Below are 27,798 nucleotides of genomic sequence, written 5' to 3' on the forward strand. Positions count from 1 at the left end.
CCACACTGTGGCACAGTTTGGTGGAGCTGTACTACATGACACAAGAACTGTGAAAATTGTGAATTTGTAATAATATAAATACATGTAATGATACTAAACAATTGTTTTTGCTTTGAGGCCAAGCAAAAATTTGATTCATGGTAAAAGGTAGAATTTTGATGGGTTTCCTGGAAAAAACCAAAGCTTCCCTGCAACCTTGATGAATAGGCAAAAATAAAGAGGCATAACTTCCTTGAAAAAGAATTGCTCTGTTAGAAATAAGATTAGATTGGTTTTTGTTTTCAGATTTTTTTTTCAAAGTGGATAAGTAACGATGCTCACAAATAAATCTAATTAACTATATATTTGCTGGTAGCAGAAGTCAATTTTATAAGAAACACTTTTTTCTACAAAATAATAATAATAATGATGAACTTTTGATCCCCTGTGTGACAAATGCTGCGGTATAACGAGTCCAATAATTGCTTTGCCGCACTGACTCGGTTCCGTGTTTGCTGATTGGCTCAGCTCAGCCTCAAGGTGATAATTAACAGCTCGGCCTAATGGTGGATCGATGAGCGACGAGTTAAATGCTTAGAGGTAACAGCCGACCTGAAAAAACAAACCAACAGACCACTCATAATAAGAATCAGGTTCATATGTGCGTTCGAGCTCTTCGACTTGGTACCGAAGACTAGATCATAACTCCCGACTGAATAACACCCAGGATTTGAGCCGATCGCCTATGAGTCATGTTGAAAAACTTCCCTCCCTCTTCTCTCTCACTCCGCCTCACCCCCCCCAGAAAAGCCCCACAAGTGCCATAAAATCCGTTTGCCCGGGTGCGGGGTTTCGCTCTCACGGACGGACAGCACGGCAGCCTGTGTCGGACCAATTACCGGGCCCGTCTCCGCACTGCCCCGCCGAGCGTGTTTTCCTGGGCGGCTTCTGCTCTCTCTCTCTCTCGACCCGGACAGTCAGTCAGCAGCAGCAGCGGCAGCAGCAGCAGCGGCAGCGCCAACGGTACAGGACAGAGACGAACAAGTTTTGCAATGGGCTCGTCTTGGGCTTTAGTCTGCTCCACCGTGTTGGTCTCGGTCTTACTGAGCTCGGCATCCAAGGGTTGGTACTGTTGTTTTTCTCCTTTTTTTTTGTTAACGTACCAGAATTTGTTTTGTTTGCTTCTTGGCCATAAGGCCCGGGCTCCATTTTTGTTCGTCTGAACGGCTGGAAGTGCGTTTGTTTGTAAACATAGTGACATTAATCCTGTAGCAGACAGACTCTAAAGCACTTTTAAATACATGTCTGTCCAGATGTCTCCAGAACTGGTAAGTAACTAAGTCCATTCACACAAGTATAATCTTCAGGTACTTGTACTTTACTTGAATACCAATACTTAAACTTCCTTACACTTAAGAGGTAAATACGTATTGCTGCATTTACTTAATAGCTATAACTACTTTGCAGCTTAAGATTTTACATATGAGGTACTAAAACATGATGCATTTTTAAAGATTACACTAACAAATATGCAAAATAAAAAATAACTAACAGCTACAATAATAAAATCAGCATATATTATGTGTAATATTTGATAAAGCAACACTGACAGGAGCCATTATGACAGCATAGTTTTACTACTGTGAGTATATTTTTCTGATTTTTTTTGAACTTGAATTATTCTTCCATCACTGGCAACTCTCACTATAATAAAAATGGAGAGTTGCGTAACTTTGGTGTTATGTCTCTCTTTGTTTGTTTACAATTTTCCAGATGAGCACATCTTTGAGCAGCGTGAAGTCACTTTTGACCCTAACAAAAAAGGTGTGTGTATTCATGTAGTAGAGCAGAATCTTTGCAAAGACCAGTTAGAGTCCCAGATGCTCGGAGTGGCACTTGACCAGTTCTCACTGGCGGCTATTTTAGGGTTTAGGACTTGAGCTTGAGACCAAGGTTTAAGGACTACTCCACTGATTCTACTCATGAAGTTCAGTTTGCTTGTCACAAGAAGAACTACCTAACACTTGAAAACAATTATATAATGTCTTGTGTGGCTCTAAAGGGAGCTTTCCAGAGTTTGAAAAAATAACCCTGATGATATCTTGTTTTTTATTGTCTTTAGGGAATCACAAAACTTTATGGAAGTGACATACTAAATCACTAGTGTACCCCTTTTAAGTTTGAGATTAGGTTAAGATTTGTTTCTAGGTTATGCATAGAGTGCTTATGGGCTAATCTAAGTCATGACTATACTTAATCAAGGTCATGTTCAAGTACAGAAATACAGTATAAACATATGTCTTTCTGTCTGTCTGGTGCCTAACTATATGAAGGAATTAGCATGTCCTTTTTGTAAAGAATTGTTCTAACAATCTATGTGTCTTTCAGAGATAGAAACACCAGATTCATTCATGTTGCAGAGAGAGGTGGAATGGACAGATCTCTTCAATCCCAAGGGTACTGTTTGTCTTCGTATCTTCTGTTTTGACCTTGTTTTGACGTAACTACATAGCTGCATGTTCCCTTTAAACAATTTGTCCCTTTAACTTTGGCTTCTCAGGTTTGTCTGCCTATCTTGCTTTTAATCTGGCCAGTAATGAATCATACAACCACTGGTGTCCTAAAATGTTCTCTGTTTCTTATTTTTTTTGTTTTTTATAGACTTCTTAGTTGAGCAGGTAATAGTGTCTCCACCCAAAGAGCTCGATACCCATAGTAAGCTGCTATCTATTTATCTATCTGTCTCTTTCTCTTACTTATGTTCCCCTCTCCTGTTTTACTCCACTAAACCTTGTCCAATAAAGTCTCAATTATATAAAGAAAAAACTTCAGAAGTACTGTTAAATAATACTGCCTTTATTCTGTCAGTGAGTTCCAGACCAGGATCCTTGAGACCAATGGAACGTATGTATTTATTTTCCTGTCTTTCTTTTGAGGTTCCATTTACTTTGTACCACCTACTACAAAAAGTATTGGTTAATCTTATGATTCCTGTCCTTCCTTCTAAGACCCTCGAAGTTTTGGGCCCCGTTCTCATGGTGGCCCTCTCATTCTGGACTACCCTGTTCAGTTTCCTCTTGGCCGTCCAACCTCTGACAATCTCCAGGCCATCTGTCTCCATGGATACCGTCGTCCTAGCTACCCAGACTCTTACTTTCCTGCCTCTGGTTTTGGTCAGCAGAGGCGAAGGGCCAGCGCTGTCAATAAAGCAGAGTCCTGGTTTAGCACATGCTGCCAAGAAAACAGGACGTGGGTTAGGGAAGTGATGCTATGTTGTGCCACACAGGCGGTAAGTTTTTGCAACAGCTCCTATAGCTGATTCAGCAGTTTTTTAATCTGTGTGAATGTAAAATGATTGTTTGGTATCCAGTGTCTTCTTGCTCTGATTGTTTTTGTCTTGGTTTATTCCACTTTATTGATAATTCTTTTGTGTTCAGCATTTTGCAGTAGTATCCTCTCATTAGTAGAAGAAGGCTGCTGGTAGGCGTCATGTTATTGGCAGCTTTTATAACTTTATATTAACTTTATACTTAAAAATGCACGTTTCATGCCTTACATTGCAGAGGTGATGGTACTCGCCTTTTTGAAACAGAGCTGAAGGCCTTGGGCGCTTCAAGTCGATAAGCCCATTATACTGTATGCAGCCCAGCCAGGCATAACAGACAGGTCTTTGCATTAGCACAAGTGAAGCTGTCTCAGAGGAAGCAACAAAACTTTCCCAAATTCTTCAGTGAATAAAGCAAAGTATGTCTTAAGATGCTCTAGGTAATTGCGGGGGGTCCATTCATTCACTCAGCCTACAGCCTCAGGCATGTAGACTTTATATAAGCATTAAAGGATTAATTAATACAACCTGAATGTGTATGTCGTTTTGTTATGTCTGCTACAGTGGGAGCTATCAGTCAAATCCTTCTGTGAGGAGGACTCTTCAGTAAAGGATCGGCTGTACGAGTGCTGCAGACTAACAGGCAGCGACATGCTAACATGCTTCGACACCAACGCACCAAACCCAAACTATGAACCAACAGAGGAGATCCCGTTGCCACCGCTCCCCTCTACTGCCAGCTTCAGCTTTGACCCCAACACTTGCCAGAGGTATGCGGCGAAATAAATAAAACAAGCGCTGGTATTGACAATCTTATTTAAGCAGCATCACTATTTAAAATCAGTGAAATTAAAGAATTATAATACTGCGCTTCTTTCGGGCTCACTTAGTAGTTCAAACACTGAATGAAACTTTAACACCACACAGGACAAAACCAGTAATCAGTTTCTTTAGCAGCTTTAAACCTGCTGCACAGCCCTCAGCCACGCCTTAAGGAATAAGGCAGGTGATATTCTATAATTTTGTTGTCAAAAAATCTCATAAAAAGATCCAAACCAATAATGAATTGCTTCTATAGTACTAACGCATACTGCTTTATTCCTTTGTGACACTGATCTCCATTGTTGTCCAAAAACTACTGAAAACACATCAGTGAGCCACATTACACTGGGTGACATGTTCCTTCATTACAATGAACACTGACAGCATAGCTTATTTTGATTTAATTCCAAATACAGAATCCTAGTGCTGTAAATACTCACTAGAACACCAAATGTGTATTAATTCACCGCTAAAAGTAGTCCCCAACAAATGTCCTATATGTTGTTTAACATTTGCTAAATTCTGCAGTGCCCAGCTGTTTAAGTAAATTGATGAAGCCTTTAAAAAAAAACAACTATATTTGTAAGCAGTTTCTGCATATATTTACATCTTTAGTTGGGCGTGGGACTGAATGCCAAAGAGACTGACTACGTGGTCGTTCAGTCCCAAAACAGCCCTGCATTAAAAATATGTTAGGGGCTGTGTTGGAGGGGGCGTGTTGCTTCAGTTACTGGTGAGAGAATGAAAAATGATCCCAGAGTTCCAGTCTGAATAATATTTACATGAGGTTGGGTAGTTATCAAATGCCAAAACACTTCACAGCAGTTTATCGTATCATGAGGAAGGATTTTACTTCTGTGGAAAGTTGTCATGGCAGGGAGATCCCATATTGTGCACTGTCATGTATTTGATTGCCAGTACACATTGCAGTGTCACCCAGCAAGGCGCAGAAATTGACCATGGTTCAGCTTTTATGCCGGATGACCCTGCATTTTTTTGGCTAGAAGTCACTGCACTGAATCCCCTGCTGTGTCAACAGAGTGGTTCGATGCCGATGAAAGAATTTTTTCACACTGAATGTGCCCTAATGCATTGTCGGCGATGGGATTGGATGAGTGTACGGCTAAAATAGAGTATTACCAACCAAGTATTACCAGACAAAAGAAAGATTATGGTTTAAAAAGAAATTCAATACAGAAGGCAATCAGGGTACTTCATATTGCAAAACAAACTTCCTTTATTTTAGATGCATCATAGAGACTGTAGGAGGTCATGCTTGGAACTGATGTTACAATATGCCTCATACTTTACAGGACAGTGATGACTCCATACAGTGTCACAGGAAACAGACGAAAGAAGGAGAAAAAACCATCTACTTCCAAGAAAACTGACATCAACTTTCCTCCTGGACGACCCACTGCAGAATCTATTGAATCAGTGTGTCTCAACCAGAACCTACGACCCCTTTATAATGTCAAGTGCCTGCCAGGTTCAGGCTATGGAGGGCTGGCTCGTCGGGCAAAGACCATTAATCGTATGGAGAAGGGATTCAAGCAGTGCTGCAAAAAGAAGCAGGATGTGCTCAACTGTGCTGATCGGAAGGTAAAACAAGAAACTTCTAAACATAAATATTTAGCTTTTTGCATATAAGGTTTGCTTTAATTGAGCAATTGTCCTTCTCATGTCCATTCTCCTTTTGTATTTTAGTGGCGTGAGGAGCTTGACAAGTTTTGCTTGGATAAGAATGGTGGACACGTGGATTTCTACTGTTGTTCGGGTGATGTGGCAAATGATCGATACAACTGTTTCCAAAAGATTTCTCCTGACCCTCATTATAATATGACTTCTGCCACTGAAGAGCTCTCACTTAACAACATATGTGACACTCATAAGATCATCAAGAAGAAGTAAGACAGGTTTTCTGTCTCCTTCATTTTCTCCTTCCTGTTTTTTGTCATTTGTTCTGTCACAAAAGTGAAGTGAATCTCAAGCTGCCTGATGTACTGAAATCTCTCTTGTCTTGAAATGTGCTGACACATCTTTATCTTCAGTATATTCTGTGTTGACAATATTGTCATGGATCTAAACATATTTGCACAATCTGTGACCAATGAAAAGTTTGAAACATAGTAATGATGTGATTGCATTTCAGGTTTCCTGTTGGTTTCCCTCTCAAAAGCTTTGTTGACCAATGCTGCCCCCTGTCTGAACAAGACAAGACCAATTGTTCTGTGCAAAAGGTGAGTTAAAAAGCATCAAAAAGGAAGTGAGTCGGTACAAAGTAGAGCACAGCACACCAGAAGACAAAGCTTGGGCTTCGAACATTTTAAATGTAATACTTCTGAATGAAAGTTGAGGAGATATTAACTCAAAATTCTGACTTTTTTGATGCTATTTCTCATTTGCCCGGATTTGTTCTCACCATGAAATCAGCTTCAGGAAATATCAGAGACCCTGTGTTCACCAGGGAGGGCTTCTCCTCCAGCCGTCCGCCGCTGTTGCCGCCTGCCTTCACAGAAGACATCACAGTGTCTCTCCAAAATTCTCATGGATGCCATCACCAAAGCCACCAATGTCTTACGTCAGAAGAAAAAGAAAATGTGCCCGCTCTCCTAAACCCTTATGGCCTTTTGCTGCTGACCCTACAAGCGCTTGGCCAGTAGGCTTCAGGAAAATGGTAAAATAGCAGCAAAGGTAGCCTCCATTCAGTCAAGAGGAAAAATTATTGCAGCACAAATCCCACTTAAAGGTCTGTAAGATGAAAAGAATATACAAAATATGGACCAAATTCCAGCTTAATGTATTGCATATGTTTGTCTGAGATCACATGAGAAGCACTGCTATCAGAAGAATACATTTATAAATAAATGTATTGTTAAGTGCATAGTTTATAAAAGTTTCACTGTACCACTATTTTTATAGACTGCTTTTTACATATTTGATCATGAATTATATGCATTTTCTTGATTCCTTGGGAGCTGCAAGATCAGTTCTCTTTTTTTTATATAGTTTTGTGGTTAAGATCATATCTACGACAATTCTAATAAAGACATTTTTTAAATGTACCTTTTGTGTGGTTTACTGTATTGACCAGCATTGACCTTGTATGTGGGCCTGGTACAGTGAGTTAACATTTTAAACTGGGCTGATATAAATGTGATTGTCATAAATTATGAATATTACATGGACAGATTTCTGTGAAGACTTTATTGTTATGTAACGAACCACGATTTTCTCTGTGTTCTGTTATAATTACGTTTTATGGTTGGGATTTTTACTGTCTATTTTAATACTAATGTTTACTTGAAAACTAAACATGATTTTCTTATTAGATACTGGTACTGCTGCCTTTTAGCATTTGAGCAGGGAGATGGGAGATGAAAATCATCTTTCTTTTGATCAATGGGGATTGTACTTTAAAAAAAACAACTAATTTTTTATATTATATTATGCATAGAACTGAGGCATGATGGGAAAATATTTAATGGTCTTTATCGCAAGTTATGCAGATCAAAAATACATTACAATATCATAAAAATAGTAATCAGGAAATAAATGTAACATAAGTCCCCACACAGCAATTATTTCTTGTATCCTGAATAAAATGAGCACATTGGAAAAAAAACATAATAAAGAAAATAAGTAATAAAGGTAAATTTAAAAAAAGAGAGGAAAAAAGACCAGGGGTGTAATTTGATGCAGCCAAGAATGAATCTGGTCTATAATGAAAATGTATTAGGTTACAAACTCATATTCAGATAAATGTCTTGTGCATTTTATAGATTTTCTGTCGAGTTTTCAACAGAGGTGAGGTGTATTGACAGTTAACAACAAACAGTTCTATGGACTTCGTTAAAAAAAAACCTTTAAGTTATAACTTATTTTTAATTACTAACTAACTAAAGTATAACAGACAAAAGTGCCCCTTTTCTCTTCAGTAATACTCTGTATTGGTAATCTCAGTAATACTCCTACTTAATAATCTCTGTCCCACTGTTAAAACTTTTTTTTTTTGCATTTGGGAAACATTCCTTTAAGAAAATCTGGAAATTTCCAGAAATGACTGTAAATCATCTTCCAGCTCCCTAGGTAAGATTATTGATAAAAAACGATTTCCACATTGTAAGTAATATATTCAAAGCCACTGGGGGGAAAAAAGATTACCTATCTTTTGTTGTTTTATATTTTAAAGCTTGATGTAAACCGTTTGTAGCATCAGTCCAGTGGGGGCGCTGTGGTACTGCTGCGACATGAGCATCAGAATTCAACTGTCGGCACTGTCTGTGATGTGAACAGTCAAACCGTAATGGCGACTGCTGGAACAGCAGACTCGGGATCAACAGCCCCGACAGGTATCTAGTAGCTAAAGCTTTCTCCTTTTTTCTGTGAAAACGAACGTACAAACAGATCAGTGAAACATTTTGTAGCCATGAAAATGGTGTGATGTGGTGACTATGGCTTTATCCTTTCCCGGTTAGCCTGTTAGCTAGCTAGCATCGAGGCTTTCAACCCAACAAATGAACCAAGCAGTGGCTAGCGTGTTTAGCTGCCTTGTTAATTAACCTTAGTTTTTTGTTGTTGCTAACAAAACGAAGCTTTAGTCAGCAATCCACCCATACTGATATCGAGCTCTCTATTGAAGTTAATAAGAAAATAAATATTTCCTAAGACCACGCTGGCTAAACAGAGTGTTTTGTTATCAACTCGGTTATTTCGTTAACGGTGATTTCTATGATAACGAGTTAGCTGGACGCAGGAGCTAAAAGCATGAGTATTAGTAAATATCAGTCTATTGTTGAGTAGAAGAATGGGACGTGGTCTGGCTGCTGTTTCAAACAGGTCTGTCCATCCAGGAGAAGTTAGCTATAGCTACTCCGTTATCTCCTTGCCTTCTTCGCCCGTTACACCCCTCCTCTTCCCCCGGCTTTCTGTCTGTCTATCCAGGTTTGTGGTAAAGTTAATTAGCGGTTTCCATTCGGTATCTTCAACAATTACCCCCTATCAGTTACTTTCGAAAGTTTCACAGTTTAGGTGGTGTATTATCAAAACAAATAGCTTATTGATTTCCTACATTCTTTCAACCAGTGACACAGGCTTGTCATGCTTATCTGGTTGATGAACAGGGTTCTTTCATTCTTCCGTCCATGTTAAGCCGAGGAAAGGTTTGTCTAGATCTTCAGATCTATGCATGGTGAATTGCTCATGAACTGGACTTTCTCTGTTTTCAGTGGGCACACAGAAGGGTGGTGGGCAGCTCAAGTGTTTTCAGGGGTATTTTATTTTTGAAGAACAGGAAAGATGATGGAGACATTTCATCTTGGCAATCCATTTAGTTGTGTGTGACTCATTAGCTTCCCGTGTATAGAGGAGTTGCTTTTCCCTAGGTAGCCACCCAGTCTGAATCAGTGAATAAAAATAGTGGCTTCAAAGCAGTCTCTAGGCTCCCACATGGCTGAGAGCCTGAGACTGCACAAATACAAGATACAGCATTCTGTCAAACGCGCACGCACACACACAGACACTTGAGTGACAGTAACATACTGTGGTTTCCCATATTAGTACTTATTGGCCTTGTTTCCTAATCGGGCTGAGAACCAGTATATTTATGGACTCTTCATAGGCAGAAAATGATTTTAAGGGAGTGTGCATGGCCCTTATTATTGCCCTCTGCAGGCTGCAGGCTACACGTGAACAAGGCTAGCAGGGAGTTGTTTGGTATACAGAGAGGAACAGATGGTTTGCCTTTTGTCGTAAGGCCTGTCACTGACAAGCTAAAGTCATTGTTAAGTAAGTAGGTTAGTCTAATTCCTAGCCCAAATCTGATGCACACTGTGTATTAGTATCTACTTCTACTTTGACTTTTGAGCAATATTGCAGTGTGATGAATCTAGGACTGCAATAAGTGATCGTTTTTGTTATTGATTAATCTGCCGTTTATAAAATAAAAAATGCCTACTATAATTTTCCAGGGTCCAAGGCATTGTCTTCAATTACTTGTTTTATCTGACTATCATTCCAAAACCCAAAGACAGTTTTTAATATCATATATGATCATAGAAAATCAGTAAATGTACGTATTTAAGAAGGTGGAAGCAGAAAAAATTTAGCATTTTAGCCTGGGAAAATGACTGAAATGATTAGTCAGTAAACAAAATAGTTCCAGATTAATTTTCTTTTTGAATTGCGTAATCGAGTAATCATTTCAGCACTGGATAACACATTTTCTCTTAACCAATACAGTAATGTTTTAAATTTGTTCAGTGTTACTTATTTACTAGGTTAAGCCATTTAGGCTGACCATGCCCTGCTCCACAGATATTAGGACTCAGTTCTGGAGGAGAGCATTACAGCGAGGTACTAGCATGGGTGTGCGTGAGTGTTTCCGTGTGTGAGAGCAGGAACTGCATGAGTAGTGATGATATAGTGTGTGGTTTTGTATAATGAGAGGGAATGTGGGCAGAATGATGCTCACTGTTTTCTGGTGGATTGCAGTGTGTCTCTGGTAACTCAGAAGAGATGCATGGCATTTAGTGATTCTCCCATATTATTAACACTCCCACCTTTTGTTTGGGTTGAAGTGACCACTTACTTTGCATTGCCTGGATTGAGTATGCTGTAGATATGCGTAGATTTCACACGCAAGATTGTTAGTACAGGTGTATAATCTTCCTAACATCTTTTTGTATGTACAATATATTGACCTGTGGCACTGCAGCATTGAAGTAGATGTTGCCATTGGTTACAGGCTAGAGGTGTTCACAGAGTGGGTGAGATAGTAGGTTAAAACAGCAAGTTTATATAAGGACAGAGAAAGTCATATTGAGTATTTTTTTTATTTCAGTGGTGTGCTTTTCCTTAAAAAAAAAACTACTGTGTGCTGTTTTTGTTTCGCTTGTTCAGGAGCAAAGACTGTGTCCGAGTCGTTTATTATAATTTTACTTCTTATCTTTGGTTATCAAACCAATACATTTTACTTACATCCAAGGGTCTTTGCATGGTGATAGCACAAACCTTCAACATGACTTGACTACTTGCAAGAAACTACTCCTATGCTCATCAGCTGAGTTTGCCAAATGGCTTAATTTAACAAACATTATATATTCATAATGTTAGCATAGTGCAGGTAATCAAGATTATAAAGCAAAGTTACTGTGAGACACAAAGTAGGCTGTAACAGAAAAAAAAAATAGAAATTGTACTTTTTTTGTGAAAGGAGTTGGTGACTGTAGAGACACTTCCTCATGGACCAGATGTATCTGGAGCAGGCAGCCCAGGGGACAAGTAGTTCCAGTTCACGGAGAGTTGGTGGTATCGGTGGCAGCAGTTAGTAACTGTGGCCACATTTAGGTTTGGGCTCATCATTGGCCTCATAGTCATCAGCCAGTGCTGGAAATAGCCCTGCTAATTAACCAGCGGAGGGTTTCTCAAACAGTCATTAACAAATTCTTCGATGTTAAAAGCTGCCAACTCAAATTCTTTAAATGATTTCAAGCATTAAGTTTACACTGACTGCATAGGTTGAAATGTACATGAAGACTAATGAAGTTGAGTCAACAAGGGAACTAGCAGTTCTTTAAGTCTTTAGCATTCTTCCTTGTATGTTTTCCATTGTCTCTCACATTGTAAAATCATAATTTAACTTGTTTTTCTGTCTTTAGGGACCAGCAGCTTCCGAAAAATGGCCCCTTCAGAGGTAAGGATGTCAGAAATGGCCTCAATGAATTGACAAAACTCCTCTGCATTATGTATTGCCCCACGTAAAGTAAATGGTGATCCAGTCAGCTCTTGTGAAGGTAAGCAGAACAGGTTTAGAGAGTTCAAGCCTGCATTGATGTAGCCATTGTCTGTCTGAGTTGTCAGTCACAAAAAGGATATTCATTTTTTTTGTGCAAGTAAGAGACTGGCTTTTGTTACAGCAGTGATAAAAGGTGAATAAATGCCTGAAAACACATGTGATCCACTTTTTTTTTTTTTTTGTGGGAAGTTTGCTTAAAAATGTTGATTTAAAAAGAGAGAGAGGCAGACAGAGAGTAAAAATTAATGTAAATTTAATTGGTATTTATTTAACTGCAGTTATGTACTAAACATAGACGTAAATATATCAGTCACCCATAGATAAAGCCAGACCAACTAACATTGCTTTCACTCCCTCCCTCTGCTACACAAGTTGACTTTCACTCAGAGGTCAGTCACTTGATGGCTGGGATACCAGCCATCAACTAGGCTGTCCTGAGAAGATATTTACTCAGTGTGGCCTAAAACTTGCATACAGCTAGCTCTTTGTCTTCTGTGTTCAACAGCATACACATACACACACACACACACACACACGCAGAAACACGCACACACCAGGCCACATTTTAAATGTTTTTCTCTCTGTCCCTGTCCTCAGATGCCTGGCTCCTCAGGCACAACTCAGAGTATGAAGAAGACCATCGGACACCGGGGCGTTGAGACCACCACAGGAGAGACTACCTATAAAAAGGTTAGAAGAGAGTGGGGGTCGGTGACACCGGTTTGTTGACACCCACAGCACTGAGCAGCCGAGGTGAAAAGTGGAAAAGGACCAGTGTGTACACTCACATGTTTGGTGTTTATATTCTAAAATTAGTTTGGCATTTCCTCTCCCTAGACACCCAAAAATAGTGAGTGAAACAGCAGAAGTCATAGGGTAAGATAGTGTTGGTTCTGGTGCTTACTCTCTCTACTACTCTCTCCCACCTCCTTAGACCACATCATCTGCCCTAAAAGGTGCAATCCAATTGGGCATCGCTCACACAGTTGGCAGCTTAAGCCAAAAGGCGGAGAGGGATGTTCTCATGCAAGACTTCGTGGTGGTCGAAAGCATCTTCTTCCCCAGGTTAGCAGCAGAATTCATAGTTGAATAAACAGTGATTTTTTTCATTTTTATAAATGTGTGGTTTCATGTAGATTAATGGCCTTTCTGTCTCTTGCTCTGTCTCTCATGTGTTTTCAGTGAAGGCAGTAACCTGACACCTGCTCATCACTACAGTGACTTTCGCTTTAAGACCTATGCTCCTATTGCCTTTCGTTACTTCAGAGAACTGTTTGGGATTCGGCCAGATGACTATCTGGTCAGTACTACTAAACACACTGCCATGTTTACAAAAAGTGTTCCATGTTTTGGCTTTTGTCACTCTCCTCATATTCATATAGGATAATGGTTTAGTTCAGTATTCATCTGTAGATCATCCCTTTTGAGGATGAAAAATGTCACTTAAATCTAGAGGCCTCCCAGTTCTGGCAATCAGTGAGATTTAATAAATGAGGCAATGAATGGCCTTCTCATTCAGGCACTCCTACCAACAGAAATGGCCCCATGTCTCTGTAGTCCAGCTACTTCAATAAAGTGACTGTGCAGTCAGAAGTCATTGTTAGAAGTCAGTGTGTTTCTACAATTAGCTGAGAGGTACTGTAATTATAAAAGTATCTTATGGTAACTTTTTTTAGCACCCCTCCTTTGGTTTTCCAAAGTCAGGTTTAGAACCACTGATTTAATTAAATTGGAGTTGTGGATAGGCCAACATATTTTCTCTGTTTTGACTGGATACTAATGCACACTCCTCTTCCTCTTGAAGTATTCTCTGTGTAACGAGCCACTAATCGAGCTGTCTAATCCCGGAGCCAGCGGATCCCTCTTCTATGTCTCCAGTGATGACGAATTCATCATCAAGACTGTTCAACACAAAGAGGCTGAGTTCCTCCAGAAACTACTCCCTGGATACTTCATGGTGAGCCTGGATAGAGTGTGTTCAGTATGAGTGATTTATTATTGCAATAACTATAATTATCATGAGAGTAGAAGGCTTAAATGAGTAGGAGCAATAATTTCTTTCCAAAGTGCGACAAATATCAACTTTTTTTTCCATATTCCTCCTCACTTCTAGAATATAAACCAAAACAAGCGCACGCTGCTGCCAAAGTTCTATGGACTCTACTGTGTTCAGGCAGGGGGCAAGAATATCCGTATTGTAGTGATGAACAATCTTCTGCCTCGGACCATCCCCATGCACCTCAAATATGACTTGAAAGGCTCCACCTATAAGAGAAGAGCCTCCCCTAAGGAGAGAGAAAAGGCTGTTCCCACTCACAAAGACCTGGACTTTATCCAGGACTTGCCTGATGGCCTGCTGCTGGAAGCGGACAACTACAATGCTTTGTGCAAGACTATACAGAGGGACTGCTTGGTGAGCCACAGAGACACTTGTTTTTCTTTGACTGATTGATTTTTATTTTAACCAGCATGGCCATTCTGTGTTGATGTGTTGTTTTCAATAGTACCGTCGTGCAAGCTGTTTGTATCTCATTACACTATCAATACTATTGAGTAGTGTACATGCACCTGTTTTAGGGTTTCACTGTCCTCCACCATACTGATGTGTGGGTCTTTGTGTGTGTGTGTGTGTGTGTGTGTGTGTGTGTGTGTGTGTGTGTGTGTGTGTGTGTGTGTGTGTGTGTGTGTGTGTGTGTGTGTGTTAAGATGTAAGATTAGTTTTAAAAAATCATAATTAAACTTGCCCCTTGTAGACAAAACACAAAGATTGCTAACAAATGAAATTGCATCCAGTCTCAGGAGGCATCATACATAATATTGTGAATATTTTGAGTGTAAAGGTTTGCTGCAGTTTTTCTACAGCTGTACTTTCAAAACATTGGCAAAAATATGTTGTCTGAGTCTTTGATCAACAGTGTGTGTGAAAGTTAAGACATGAGGGGTTGCTCCTATTGATGGCCACGTCAACTGATTTATTGTATTTGTATGTTTTATGTAGCTCTTACAGAGTTTCAAGATCATGGATTACAGCCTACTGATGGGCATCCACAACATGGACCAGGCCAGTCGAGAGCGGGAGCGTGGTGGGGGCAATTCGGGGGACAGTGGTGGGTCAGATGGAGCTGTGACTCCAGATCAGCGCCGGCCACAAGCCCAGAAAAGTCTGTACTGTACAGCATTGGAGTCCATCCAGGGGGAGGCTCGAGGGAAGGGAGCTTTAGATTCAGAAGACCAGTGAGTCTTATTGCGAGCAGAGCTGAATTTGAACTGCATTGTTTGTTTGCAGTGTAATTTGTGACTGGGACAATTAAATGATCTTTTCTTGCTTCTGGCCTTGTCCTTCCAGCATGGGTGGTATTCCAGCTCGTAATACTAAAGGAGAGAGGTTGCTGATCTACATTGGCATCATTGACATTCTCCAGTCATACAGGTCTGTGTCCCGACAACCAAATCAGTTTTCTGGCATAAGCGTTTGTTCTTAATTCATGAGCAAGCTTCCCACCTACCTTACCCATTTACATAACTAGCAGTAAATTGTTTTGTTTTGTTTTTTTTTCTCATTTAGGTTTATTAAGAAGTTGGAGCACTCTTGGAAAGCTTTGGTCCATGATGGGGTAAGAGTCTACACACTAAATGTTCTGTGAAAGAAAACAAAAAGACCAGTAAGCAGAGAAACTGAGCAGAATGGCTCAGAGTAGAGTGATTAATGGATAAACAGTAAATTGTGTTAATATGAAAGCTTGCTCAAGATGGTACATGAGCAAACAAAAAAATAGTAAGCACAGCTGTTTTGATTGCATATAGACTTAAAAATGTTGGTGTCTGTCAGGTTCTAATCGCTTTGTTGCTGTTTTACTACTTTAGGACACAGTTTCGGTTCACAGACCAGGCTTCTATGCAGAACGTTTCCAGCAATTCATGTGCAGCACTGTGTTTAAGAAAATTCCACGTAAGTATGTATATGTGTGCTCACTGATGCTAAGATCCTGATGCATTGAAAGCTTAAAAAATACAGATGTCCTCCTGTCTTCAGTAAAACCATCTCCATCTAAGAAGAGTCGTGGTGGAGGTCAGGGGGGGCTAAGGAGGGCCCCCACCCTGGGAGCTCCCACCCCACTCTCCCACGCAACTGGACAGTCAGCTGTTGACTCCAGACTGGTGTACCACAGCCACTTCAAAAGTACAGAGTCAGAGGGTGACAGTGGTAAGAGCTGACACATCACAGGCAGTTTTTTATTGTGTCCACAAAACAATTTATCTCATAGCTGTGCTCAAATTGGAGATACTGGTGTTGAAATTTGCAGTAATACTGTTCTCAGGCGTGCAGTTGGGCAGACCTGATCTTGTTCCGAGGACCCCTCCGCTGGTAGACAACCCTGCTGACTGTGAGGCCAACCTGTCCACCTCATCACTAGGCAGCACAGGATTTGCCCCCACCTCTCCTCCCCTGCGGTAAAGACAATAATGCATAACCTTTATTCTTCCAAATCACTTTCACACTGTTTTAATATTCTTTGCTCTGACTTTTCTCTGCAGATCTGTAGGAGTGGAAGTGCACAAATCGGCAAACACAGACCATGACCAGGGTGCTTCCCATAGGTACAGAAGCAGTGATAGGTCATAAAATAACATCCTCATCAAATTTGAACATAGATGTCTTTTTCTCACTCGTGGTAGTCATTGTGTCTTGTTAATTGTCTTTTTCTCTGTGTGCCAGTTTGGGGGCAGAAGGGGCTGCAGATAATTCTGGCAACCTGTCTGGAAATGAAGATGTAGTTTCACTTTCAGACATTGTCCCTGAGACCAACATCTGTTTTGTAAGTCTAAATGAAATGAAATGATACATCTCTGATTGAATATTATTTGCAATTTTATTTTAGACGCAGCCAGTAGAAGTTGTACATATTTTATACCCCTCTTAATCTTTGCATTGCTTTGATCTTCACAGTAAAAAACAGACACAGTGTCATCTAAGGACGAGGCGTTTCTGGCCGAGGTGAGGTGGGTGGAAGTAAGGATAAAGAGAGCGAAAGTCTCCACTGCGGACCCTTCGTTGCACCTATGTTTCTCACCCATACATACAGTATATACAGGGATCGCTGGATAAAGCAGCGAGGTGCAGGAAAGGTTCTGACAGTGAGGAAAGCAGTGATGCGAAGATCATGAGGACAGTGTGCAGTGGGCCTTAGACTTTCCCAGCTACAAACAGTCACTGTGCGTACACATTTTGTCCACACCTGTCCCCAAGCCCAATTGTCTTTCATAAACACCTAGAAAAACGCCTGGCGCATGACCCTGAATTGGCAGCTCTCTAATAGCCCCAGCAGCATTACACTGATTAAAGAAGGATTCTCTTTCATATTCGCAATGTGTCTGTCTGCTGCAACATCATAATAAACAAAATAATTAGTTGTATATTATAAAAAGCCCCCCGTCACCAGTGGATGGTGAAGGCAGTGAAACTCTCCATGAAGAGTCAGTCGTTGTGCCCACATTTGACAGCATGAAGAGATGTGAGTGGGCACAGACAGCCTTTCAGCAGGAACACACACACACACACACACACTTAAGATAAGAGCACATGATGGGTATAGCCTACATTTGTAGGAGGAAATATTTTCCTGTGTGTTCATGCACAATCTAAGTGGGTTCACATTTCTGTGACTCATGCTCTAGTATTTCTGTTACCACACCTCCATTTCCTCTCAGCACTCCTCATGAGCAAGGGGAAGTCTGAGCTATTGATGGTCATTGTTCAAATCAACACTTGCTGCTGTCAACTCTGCAATCTTGTATTCTTTTCTTTTTACTGATTGTGGATGTACAGTATTTGTTTGAAGTCAGATTTTGTAACACCGAAGGGATGGCTTGAACCAGACCCCTGCGGTAATTTTGTTACACTTTTTGTGATAAGTTATTCTGCTGGAAGCCACGGTGGTGCTGCACAGGTCCGACTAGATCTTGCCACTGCTGAATGTACATTACAATGTTTTTCTTACATAGAATGTGTCTTATTAACATGGCAGACCACATTTGTACAACCCTGAAAATCTCCCCCTCTGATGTGACCATATGTGCTGACATACAGTATAAATGAATACAGAGAAAAGAGCTGTCGACAACATTGCTACCCAGTAGATGCTGTTAAATGAAGTAATGGTATTAGTTAATAGAACAGTAACATTCAAACTACTGCCTGTTGTCTGTCATGTCTGTGCCTTTACAGGTTTGTCCCTCACCTAATGTCATGTATAACGGACATTTTTTACAGGTTAGTGTCGCACAGAGAAACCTGCCTTATCACTACAGCTGAAGTCATCAAACTGCCATTTGTTGTCTGGACCAACCAATCTGTTGTCAAGGTTTAAAAGAATTTCAGATTTTAATGCAAACACTAGTATAATCCCATTTGGTTACGTGCATGTCGAGTGTTCAGTCACCTTGGTTCATCAGCTCAGCCAAACCTTTTAAGTCTTCTGACATCAGACAGTACGGATGACTGTCTCTTATTATTTATTTCTGCTGGTTACAGAAATGACACCCGCCCACATCCAATCTAGGACCAATATTACTATCCATGTGTTTTATTTTTTTTTTTTTTAATGTAGTCTTACTACTCTTTTACTCGTTAGTTCATAACAAATTAAGCTTTGTTGCCACAAAATGTTTTGTCTTTATCTCATTGTTTAGGGCGTTAAACAGGTCACAGATGTTGCTTAGCTGAAAGCTTTTTACCGCATGAGATATTTCTGATACAGAAATTTGAATCACTACCAGGTGAAATGTAGCCGAATTGAAGATCTTAGACATCATCTCATTTAATGAATTTCTGTTTATGTTTGTATGGTTGTTAGGCACATGTGGTCTGTGAAGCAGAGAGGGAGAAGGGGAAATTTGAGTTATGAATATAGAAAGAACGAAAATTACTCGTTCGTCAATGCGCAGTTGAGGATTCAGGACTGACTCTTTTGTATTATAAGCCAGTCGCTGCACCAAAGAAAAGAGTAGGGAGCTCCTGTGAGGGATGTTCAGGATCCAGTACATTTGCCGTGAAAATGAAATTAAACACCCCTGGATACCTGCATGGATTGATATGTTGTATGTGGTAATAACACTGGGTTAACCTGTGTTTTAAGGATCTATTTTAAAACTGGATGTTTTTTGCTTGATAATTTCATGTCTGATAGGCTGTATCTGACATTAACCTAGTCCCTGTAAAGATTTATTTTTCTTTATCAAAGAATTATTTTACTTTGGCCTGAGACATTTCAAGAGTCAACTCCACATTCCTGTGAAATCCTTTGAAAAGTTAAAATTTACTGCAATTGTGGTAGCTCTCAGAACCCATTATTTACATCCTTTGTGTAGTTGGGATAATGTACTTGAAATTGATTACTTCTGATATTATGCTGAAATGCTAATTACTGATTATTTCAAACATCAGTTTAAAGTTGTATTTACTTGGTTCAGAGTCAAACAGCCACCAAAGAAAAACACTCCCAGAAAACCTTTCTGATTTGAAAAAAAAATCCAGATTATAACTTGTGACAGCTTGATTTTGATGTTTTATGTTGTAACTTTTTTTAAATGGGTGGTGCTTTGTAATTGCTGGCCTCAGGCCAGTTGTGTCACAGTTATGTACTACACCCATGGCACAAGAGAAACATCATCCTTCGGTGCTTAAAGAGCTGTGCACTCAGTGTAGACACTACAATACATTTGAAGTAATGCAATATGAACCACAATCTGCCACCTTTCAGCTCCAAGAAGTATATTTATTAATTTGATTGATGCTGTAGGCTGAAATGATAAAGTTGTATTATGTACCTTAGATGATTGTACGTATACTGTAAACTGACAGAAGGATGTGTGAAAACTTTATAGTGTGTATTGCCTATGAAGGGGGACTATTTGACAATTTCACTTTTTATATTTCATGTTTAGATTGTGATATGATAGATATATTCTCTCCATGATGATTCTGGGCCGTTAAGCTCCCGTGCTTTTTCTACATGAATGTTTCACACGGCTTATGAGCCAACGTTGCTGGTTGTCCTGTATGCTTCAATTACTATATTTTTACTGTGTATAAAATGTGTATATGTACATAGGAGTCACGGAAATGCCTTTCTCATGCAATATGTGCTGCCTGTCCCTCCTGCCATGTTTCAGTTATGTGGTGGTGATGTTTTCATGTCTGATTTTAAAGGATTAAACATATTTTCTAAATCTTGGTTTTGTTCCCCTTATTTATTAGCATTATCTAACTACCTGTTACTAGGTGTTCAAAAAAAATACCACCTTTTTTATAAGTGTCTGAAGAGATTTTAGTAATCTCTAGAGAACATAACATCATTCACTGATATAGTTAATGCTGCAACAAATGTGGTGACTAGTGATTGATTCACTGTTTTACACCCTGATAAATAACTTCTTGGTCTTCTTCCACCAAAAGCTGCCCTGTGATTTCATACTCCAGGGAACTCCAGTTGAACACATTGCCCAGGGTGAAGTGTTTGTTGATCATGTAGCGTTTAAGATCAGTGGCAGAAGGGATGTATTCCCGCATCTGGATTCGGATTCGGATCGGATTTGCAGAGATGGAAAATCAAACCAACAAACCTTTCACAGGTGGAGAGTGAGCAAGAATACTGACAACATTAACAAAAATGTTCTGTGATTGAAAAAAACAAAGAATTACAGCCATGTTATATCATTCAAATGCTGCTGTACTCTAAACAAAGGTTGTCGATTGAACAAAGGTTGACATACATTCGGTATTCTGCATATCTTTAATATCATTGAAAATAGTAAATTTGCTGTAATTTTATGGTCATACAATCACTTCAGCTCAATAATTCCTCCATTCATCACAGTTTAGCAGCTTCTGCAGGTTCCAGGCAGACAAACTCTTTAAAAATGGAAGTAAATTCAGTCATTCAAATAAAGAGTAAACATCATTTTATTAAATTTGTATTATGACCATAAATTTAAACAAATCAAAACATAGGATCAGATGCAAATAGCAAGTGACTAAGTGTGAAAATGGATCTAAAAAACCACTAAGTCTGAGATGTATGGAGTATCTTTTACTTTGTGGCATGGCTGTGTCAGCTTTGTGTGGATGACCAGGACCCCCCCCCCCACCATTTTTGGTTGTCTGACCTGCTTTTATTTGTGAGATAAAAGGCTGTTGATTCATTTGTGCCCTAATGTCACAAGGAAGGAGTTTTATATCACAGGGCAGCTAATGCGCACGTGCTTGCCTGTACCTGTACTATGAGGCGGTGCCCTTACAGAAGAATCCTGTTATTCTCATTGAACAAAACATATACTGTCTTTAAATGTCTGCTTTGTTGACAGTTTTTGTCATGAGTCACGCACAGCCATGGCCCCATGAGGTGCCCTCTTTTTCGGTGTTGCCCCTTGCCATTTGAGAGTCTGTGCACACGACTGATTCAAAACACAGAACACGGTCTGACATGCCAGCTGCGAAGCCCACAGAGCTAGAAAAGTAGAAGTGAATGTCATTATAGTCGTTTACTTGAGCATAGATTTAAACAAGCTTCTGGAGCTCATTGTATCCCACCATTATTTATAGATGTTAATCATCGTAACATTGTATTAAATATATAGTGTTTTTTCATATCGATTTCTCTTTGAAAAAACTTCACTACCCACAAACCATCACGGCGACGTAGTAAACCACAGACGTCAAGATGGTGCTTGAAAGTACTATGGTCTGGTAAGGAATCAGAAATACGTTTAAAGTTAAAACTGAGAGGGCTAACTTTACTCAAAAGTGAGGTATCTCTTGTTAAACGATGTATGCGTCTGATGGCGTCGTTTGTCTGAAACATTTGTGCAGGTTTACTTGTTATATTTCGGATTAAAGATGCTCGGGCTATTCCCTGAGTCACCTAGCTAACGTTAGCCAGAAGGAGCTTCCAGTAGACAGCTAACTAACAGCCATTTAGACAGGTTATAGCAATTTAACAAGTTATATATTTAATAACACTAATCAGTATATTGTTGCTTCCTAACGTTTGTCCAGACTGAGCCTAAAGTTGAATAAAAAGGGCCGTTGTTTAACGAGTTAGCATTAGCTAGCTAACGAGACCTACTGTCATTGTCCAAACATGAAACTGTTTTCCAGTGGGGGCTGTTGTTGCCTTTATTTGACCCGCCTAATAAACCAAGCTAACATGTTATTCAGTTGTATTGTTATAGTTATCACAAATAGGCGCCGTCTTTAAATTTTGGATTGATTCGGAGAGAGTAAACGACCTCATAACTGTGGTAACACATGAAAAACTGCGCTGCAGGGGTATTTACATTGGTTTCTATTGTGTTATTGTGTTCATTGGGAATACATCAATTATTTTCATCACTGTTTAAGTCATAGATAATTGTTTTTATTAATTATTTCTTCAATTAAATGTCAGGAAATAGTGAAAAATGGCCAACATATTTTCCCAAAGCTTAGAGTGACACGTTGATATTGATTGTTTTGTCCAACCAGCAGCCCAAGACTGTAAAATATGAAATTCACAACAATATCAAAAAACATAAGGATTCAAATCTTTCTCTTGAGAAGCTGAAATTAGTAAATGTTTGGCATTTCTGCTTGATAAATTAAGTCAGCGACTAATCATTCATCAAAACTGTTGTCAATTAATTCACTTTCGATCAATTAGTTGTGTCAGTGTCTACATGTTAGACAGTATCATCATTAGAGATGTACATGTATATGTATTGTCTTATGGGTATTGACATATCCCAGCAACCAATATTTGTCAAATCTGTGCAATTTACATATTTTACTAGAACTAGTAATTATTAACACCGCTGTTCATATTTCACAGTGTGGATAACAGTGAGTACATGCGAAATGGAGACTTTCTGCCCACCAGGCTGCAGGCTCAGCAGGATGCAGTTAATATTGTTTGTCACTCTAAGACCCGCAGCAACCCTGAAAACAACGTGGGCCTCATCACCATGGCAAAGTAAGAAGCAGTGTATTTGAATTATTGTAGTGACACCCAGAATATGATAATCTAATAACAAAAGTGTTATGTCCCTGTGTAGCAACTGTGAGGTGCTGACCACACTAACTCCAGACACAGGCAGAATACTGTCCAAGCTGCATGCTGTGCAGCCTCGAGGAAACATAAGTTTCTGCACCGGCATCAGGGTAGCACATGTGAGTTTGTGATTTTCATTACACGGTGGTAAAGTACAGTGTCCTCCTGCCCCTCCTGTGGGACATCAATAGAGGAGCAAGAACGGAATGAATTTTAGGAACATTTGAACATGTGGAGAGATCAGTTAAAGTTACTGCTGTAAATATAAATAAGCCTTTAACTTATATTAGAGAAAACTTAAATTCTTCCCATCTTCCATGATAGGGCAACTGGTTTGAGATTCAAAAGTGGGATTTGCAATTAAAAGACATTGGATTATTCAGAGCAGACATTTTGGCTTGTCCTAGCAGAAAAAGCACAGGAGTAACTAATAAAATTAACAATGTCTCAGTTCAGTTAAGTCCCAGTAAGCCACGCCATTGCCCCTACATACAGAACTGTAGCTGGCTCACCTAAATGTAATCCAGCCTTCATTAATGTTATTCATTAATGTTATTCATTTCGCCTGTTGTTTTCCTGCTATGACATGTCTGTGGTGCGAAAGACTTTTTCTGCTTGTCACATAATTGCATTTTGTCAATTCATATAGTCTAACTTTTTTTATTTGCCATATTTCTTTCTTTAGTTGGCATTGAAGCACAGACAGGGGAAAAACCACAAGATGCGCATTATTGCATTTGTTGGCAGCCCAGTGGAGGACAATGAAAAAGAAGTGAGTTAAGTTCTGACAGTCGTTGTGTTTTGCATGTTTTTGTTGTCGTGTGTTACCCGGGAGGCCACTTATCAGACTATAAAGATTTTTTTTTGGATGTGATGGTAGACAGTAATTATGATAGTTACACTGAGCGCACCTTGAACACTGCTGCATGTATACACTTGACAAACAATTTACAAACTCAGCAGCAAAGGTCAATATCTTTTAAGAAGATAAACACAATTTACTACTACTATAATGTTTTTTCTACAAATGATACCATTATATTATTAGTGGAAATGTACAGATAGCAGAGGCCACCCTCATGGGGGAGGTTTAGATTAACATTTCTGGGTAACATTGGTGATTAAAGCACTTCCTTAGTAATGCTTCTTCATGAAAGATGCACCTGTTCATCTGCATAGCATAAGTTTACTAATGTATCTGTCAGGCCCCTAATATAACATGTAGCGTTGGTGTCGGCTGAAGTATTTCTCTTTTCCTGTAGCTGGTCAAAATGGCAAAGCGTCTGAAGAAAGAAAAAGTCAACGTAGATGTCATTAACTTTGGAGAGGAGGTAGTTTTTTCATCAAAGGTCCACACACTCACAGCCTCAATGTGCTATAGTGTATATTTTATTACCTATCTACATTGTTTTCTGGTCCGCTGGCCCCACCCTCAGTCTTTCTCTCATCTGCAGGAGATGAACACAGAGAAGCTGACGGCCTTCATCAACACACTGAATGGCAAAGAGGGAGCAGGCTCCCACCTGGTCACAGTGCCCCCAGGACCCAGTCTGGCTGATGCCCTACTGTCCTCACCTATCCTGGCTGGAGAGGGAGGTGCAGTGTTGGGCCTGGGTGCCAGTGACTTTGAGTTTGGAGTGGATCCCAGTGCAGACCCAGAGCTGGCCTTGGTAAGAGAGCAGGGGAAATATGCTTTAATAGTTCACTGTAGTATGTCTAGTTCACTGAAATCAGAGTTCTTCTTGTCTTATGCCTCTAAAAATCTCCAGATCTTTCATCAACTACCCTCAAAACCACATTTGATCTTTCTGATTTTTGCATTGTATTAATTGTTGTATTTCTGTTACAGCAAATTCTGTGGGGTTATGCTGTGTGTATTATTTATTACCAGTATTAAGAGTAATGTCTGCCTGTCATTTTGATGTGATTTGTTTTCCCAGACATTTTACTACACAGTTGAAATAAGATAAAATGTTTTCTAAGGACAACTTGGAAAGATGCCATGCTTCATCAATTTCATTCATATTTGATTGTTTTCTTCCTCTCTTCCGCTTCTCTCTAGGCTCTGCGGGTGTCTATGGAGGAGCAAAGACAACGACAGGAGGATGAAGCTCGCAGAGCCGCTGTTGCATCAGCTGCTGAAGCTGGCATTTCTTCCCCTGCCGCAGATGGTGGGAAGAATTTTTCACCAACTTGATTTGCCCATTTCCCATCATTATTTCAGACAGACAGCTTATAGCTTTTAACATGAGTGTGTTCACATGGCATATTTTTCTTCCTTTTCCAGAGTCTGAGGATGCCCTGTTGAAGATGTCTGTTCCACATACAGACTCCTCCACACCTGCTTTACCAGACTTCAGCCGTATGACAGAGGATGAACAGATCGCCTATGCTCTGCAGATGTCCATGCAGGGACCAGGAGCAGGTTGAACATGGATTTTGATTTCTTTTAAATTTCCCTGAGCAGATAATTAATAACCTATAATACAAGCTGGAATACAGTATGCATCAAATCAACATTATAAAATACAAACAGAATGTATTTACTGCAGGATCTTCATACTTTTTTTTAATGAGAAATACAGTTTGTTTAAGGTCTAAGAAAAATATATTTTTTTCTTTTTCTGCAGCTGATTGAACAGTTCTGTTTTTATTCCAGTTAAAATAGACCATTAACATTTTATAATCACTGACACACTTCCTTATTTACTTCGCTGGCTGGCTAGCTACAGATTTCAAGTCATGTTAGTGGCAGCAGAAAAAACATTTTTTATTGCTTCAATTTTTATTTTGTACGTGTTTTAAGTATTAAACCAAAGTAAGCTGTTGCCAAACGTGACCATATAGAGTATACAGTGGCTTCAGAAAGTAGTCAGAACCCTTCACTTTTTGAACACTTTATTGTGTTGTATATTTAATTGTAAATGGATAAAATTGCCATTTTAGCCATTTTAGCCGATCAGTGTACACTCAACGACCCACGATGACAATGTGACAACATGTTTTAGGAAGTTTTAGCAAATGTATTAAAAATCAAAAACTGAAATCTTTTTGGAAAAAGTGATGGGGCCTGAATACTTTCTGAAGACACTGTATGTTCCTTTTTATTAGGTATGATTGATTGTAGTAGTAAAATATGGTATGGTTGTATTAGCACCCTAAAGCAATTTATTATGTCAGATGGAGACTTTGGAGCCTGGAAATCACTCCCACATATCCTGCATTTTAGTCTTTGTTCATATTTATTTAGTATTCTATATCTTATGATTTCAACACGAGATTAGTCTTGTCACTTTAAGTAACATACCCAAATCTGCAAAATTTGTAGGTTTTTGGCAATAGTTAATTCAGACATCAGATGTGGTCGAAAGGCTGTGTTTTAATCATCAAGTGGGTCTAACTGTTGAATGTGTGTGTCTTTTGCAGCAGCACTCTATCCAGGAATATATAGGCCAAGCTAAAAATTACCACAATCGTCTGCCAACCCCATTTTTCCTGCTCAAACAACATTTGTGTTCCATTTTTCCTGCAGAGTTTGGCACTGAGGACATGGACACTGGAGCTGACGTGGATTCAAGTGAGGCAAAGGTAAGTAAAACCTGTACTAGTTCTCATTTGTCATTTTTGTAGAATTGAAAACTGCTTATTATAGGTTAGTTACAATATATTATTATTACCTGTGTCTAGGATGAAGAGGACTACGATGTTATGCAGGATCCCGAGTTCCTTCAGAGTGTCCTGGAAAACCTTCCCGGAGTTGACCCCAACAATGAGGCCATCCGTAACGCCATGGGTTCTCTGGCTTCCCAGACAGGCTCTAAACCTGACACTAAGAAGGATGAAGAGAAAAAGAAATAAGAATTTAAAGAGGAACTGAATATATGATAAATAAAAAAGACCTGAGAATTGCACTTCTTGTGTTATTCACAGTAACGATATTACTCTCGTCAATACAGAAAATGTTTTGTTCATCTTTTGTTTATGTGGCTGTGTAAACTGTAAACAACTTTTGCCTTTTTTTCAACTTTAGGTTAAAGGACTATTCGATTTTATTTTTTTTGTGTCAAGCACATATACTTACAATTGAACCTTTTGTAATATAACTACTCAGCAACATGGGCAGATTACAACCATTAATAAATTTACAGAATACAAGGTGGTACTTCATCTGATTCTTGAAATTGTTTTACAGTTGTGACAGCTGCAACAGTTTAATCTTTACCCTCCAATTTTTCCTAAATATTAATGAATGTCACATTGAAATTTACATACTTTATCTAGTATTACACAGATTGTGGCATATTCATGACCTAGTTAAAACGTTACTCGCATTTTAGAATGGCAAGATATTTTGTTTTTGTAAACTGTTTTTTTTATAATTATCTCTTCTTCAATCTTCTTTATTAAACAACACTAATATATGACACCATAAGTTCAAGTAAATTTAGGAAGATACATATAGGCTTATATAACATGTTTTCATGGCTTTCTTACTATGAGTATGGGGCTTAGCATCAGTGTTTACAAACTTTTAAAAGCAGGTGGCATTATTAAACACGTTTTTAGGTAGCCATTTTCTTCTTGAATACTCAGATCGACTAAAAAGAAGAATTTTTATTGCTGTAATATACAAAACCAAAAATCATATTTTATGAGAGCAGAGTTTGGCAGCAGGAAAATACTTTAAAAAAAAAAAAAAAACATAAATCCTGCAAGACTGAGTAGACATAGTGCCAAAACAAATAGTCACAGTAAATAGAAATTAATTGTCGAAAGTACAGTTCGTACTAGAA

The 27,798-nt window shown here is 39.2% G+C and overlaps 3 protein-coding genes across 4 annotated transcripts; all 3 read left to right on the top strand.

Moving 5' to 3' along the window:
- Positions 1 to 556: 556 nt before the first annotated feature.
- LOC120784613 (extracellular matrix protein 1-like) lies at positions 557 to 7,191 on the top strand. Of its 2 annotated transcripts, XM_040118553.1 has the most exons (11): positions 557 to 1,101; positions 1,753 to 1,803; positions 2,368 to 2,436; positions 2,641 to 2,694; positions 2,848 to 2,883; positions 2,988 to 3,268; positions 3,869 to 4,074; positions 5,440 to 5,728; positions 5,834 to 6,033; positions 6,279 to 6,366; positions 6,560 to 7,191. In XM_040118553.1, the coding sequence occupies exons 1-11, from the start codon at positions 1,032 to 1,034 to the stop codon at positions 6,740 to 6,742; spliced, it is 1,527 nt and encodes a 508-aa protein (XP_039974487.1). In that variant the 5' UTR covers positions 557 to 1,031; the 3' UTR covers positions 6,743 to 7,191. The 2 variants fall into 2 exon arrangements, with proteins under 2 accessions (XP_039974487.1, XP_039974488.1); XM_040118554.1 differs by lacking the exon at positions 2,641 to 2,694.
- A 1,173-nt stretch (positions 7,192 to 8,364) lies between these two features.
- On the top strand, positions 8,365 to 20,152 carry LOC120784452 (phosphatidylinositol 4-phosphate 5-kinase type-1 alpha-like). The gene is made up of 16 exons (XM_040118295.1): positions 8,365 to 8,478; positions 11,785 to 11,819; positions 12,519 to 12,611; positions 12,856 to 12,986; positions 13,104 to 13,221; positions 13,726 to 13,878; positions 14,035 to 14,334; positions 14,920 to 15,155; positions 15,268 to 15,351; positions 15,487 to 15,535; positions 15,786 to 15,870; positions 15,955 to 16,125; positions 16,241 to 16,373; positions 16,458 to 16,520; positions 16,639 to 16,738; positions 16,870 to 20,152. The coding sequence occupies exons 1-16, from the start codon at positions 8,433 to 8,435 to the stop codon at positions 16,870 to 16,872; spliced, it is 1,800 nt and encodes a 599-aa protein (XP_039974229.1). The 5' UTR covers positions 8,365 to 8,432; the 3' UTR covers positions 16,873 to 20,152.
- A 1,389-nt stretch (positions 20,153 to 21,541) lies between these two features.
- LOC120783583 (26S proteasome non-ATPase regulatory subunit 4-like) lies at positions 21,542 to 27,160 on the top strand. Its single transcript, XM_040116647.1, has 10 exons — positions 21,542 to 21,666; positions 22,787 to 22,927; positions 23,010 to 23,124; positions 23,691 to 23,777; positions 24,268 to 24,336; positions 24,460 to 24,675; positions 25,068 to 25,176; positions 25,293 to 25,430; positions 26,538 to 26,593; positions 26,693 to 27,160. Exons 1-10 carry the CDS (start codon positions 21,641 to 21,643, stop codon positions 26,861 to 26,863), a joined length of 1,128 nt encoding a protein of 375 aa, XP_039972581.1. The 5' UTR covers positions 21,542 to 21,640; the 3' UTR covers positions 26,864 to 27,160.
- Positions 27,161 to 27,798: the final 638 nt, after the last annotated feature.

Source organism: Xiphias gladius, chromosome 22 (genome assembly GCF_016859285.1).
Source record: "Xiphias gladius isolate SHS-SW01 ecotype Sanya breed wild chromosome 22, ASM1685928v1, whole genome shotgun sequence".
NCBI lineage: Eukaryota > Metazoa > Chordata > Actinopteri > Istiophoriformes > Xiphiidae > Xiphias > Xiphias gladius.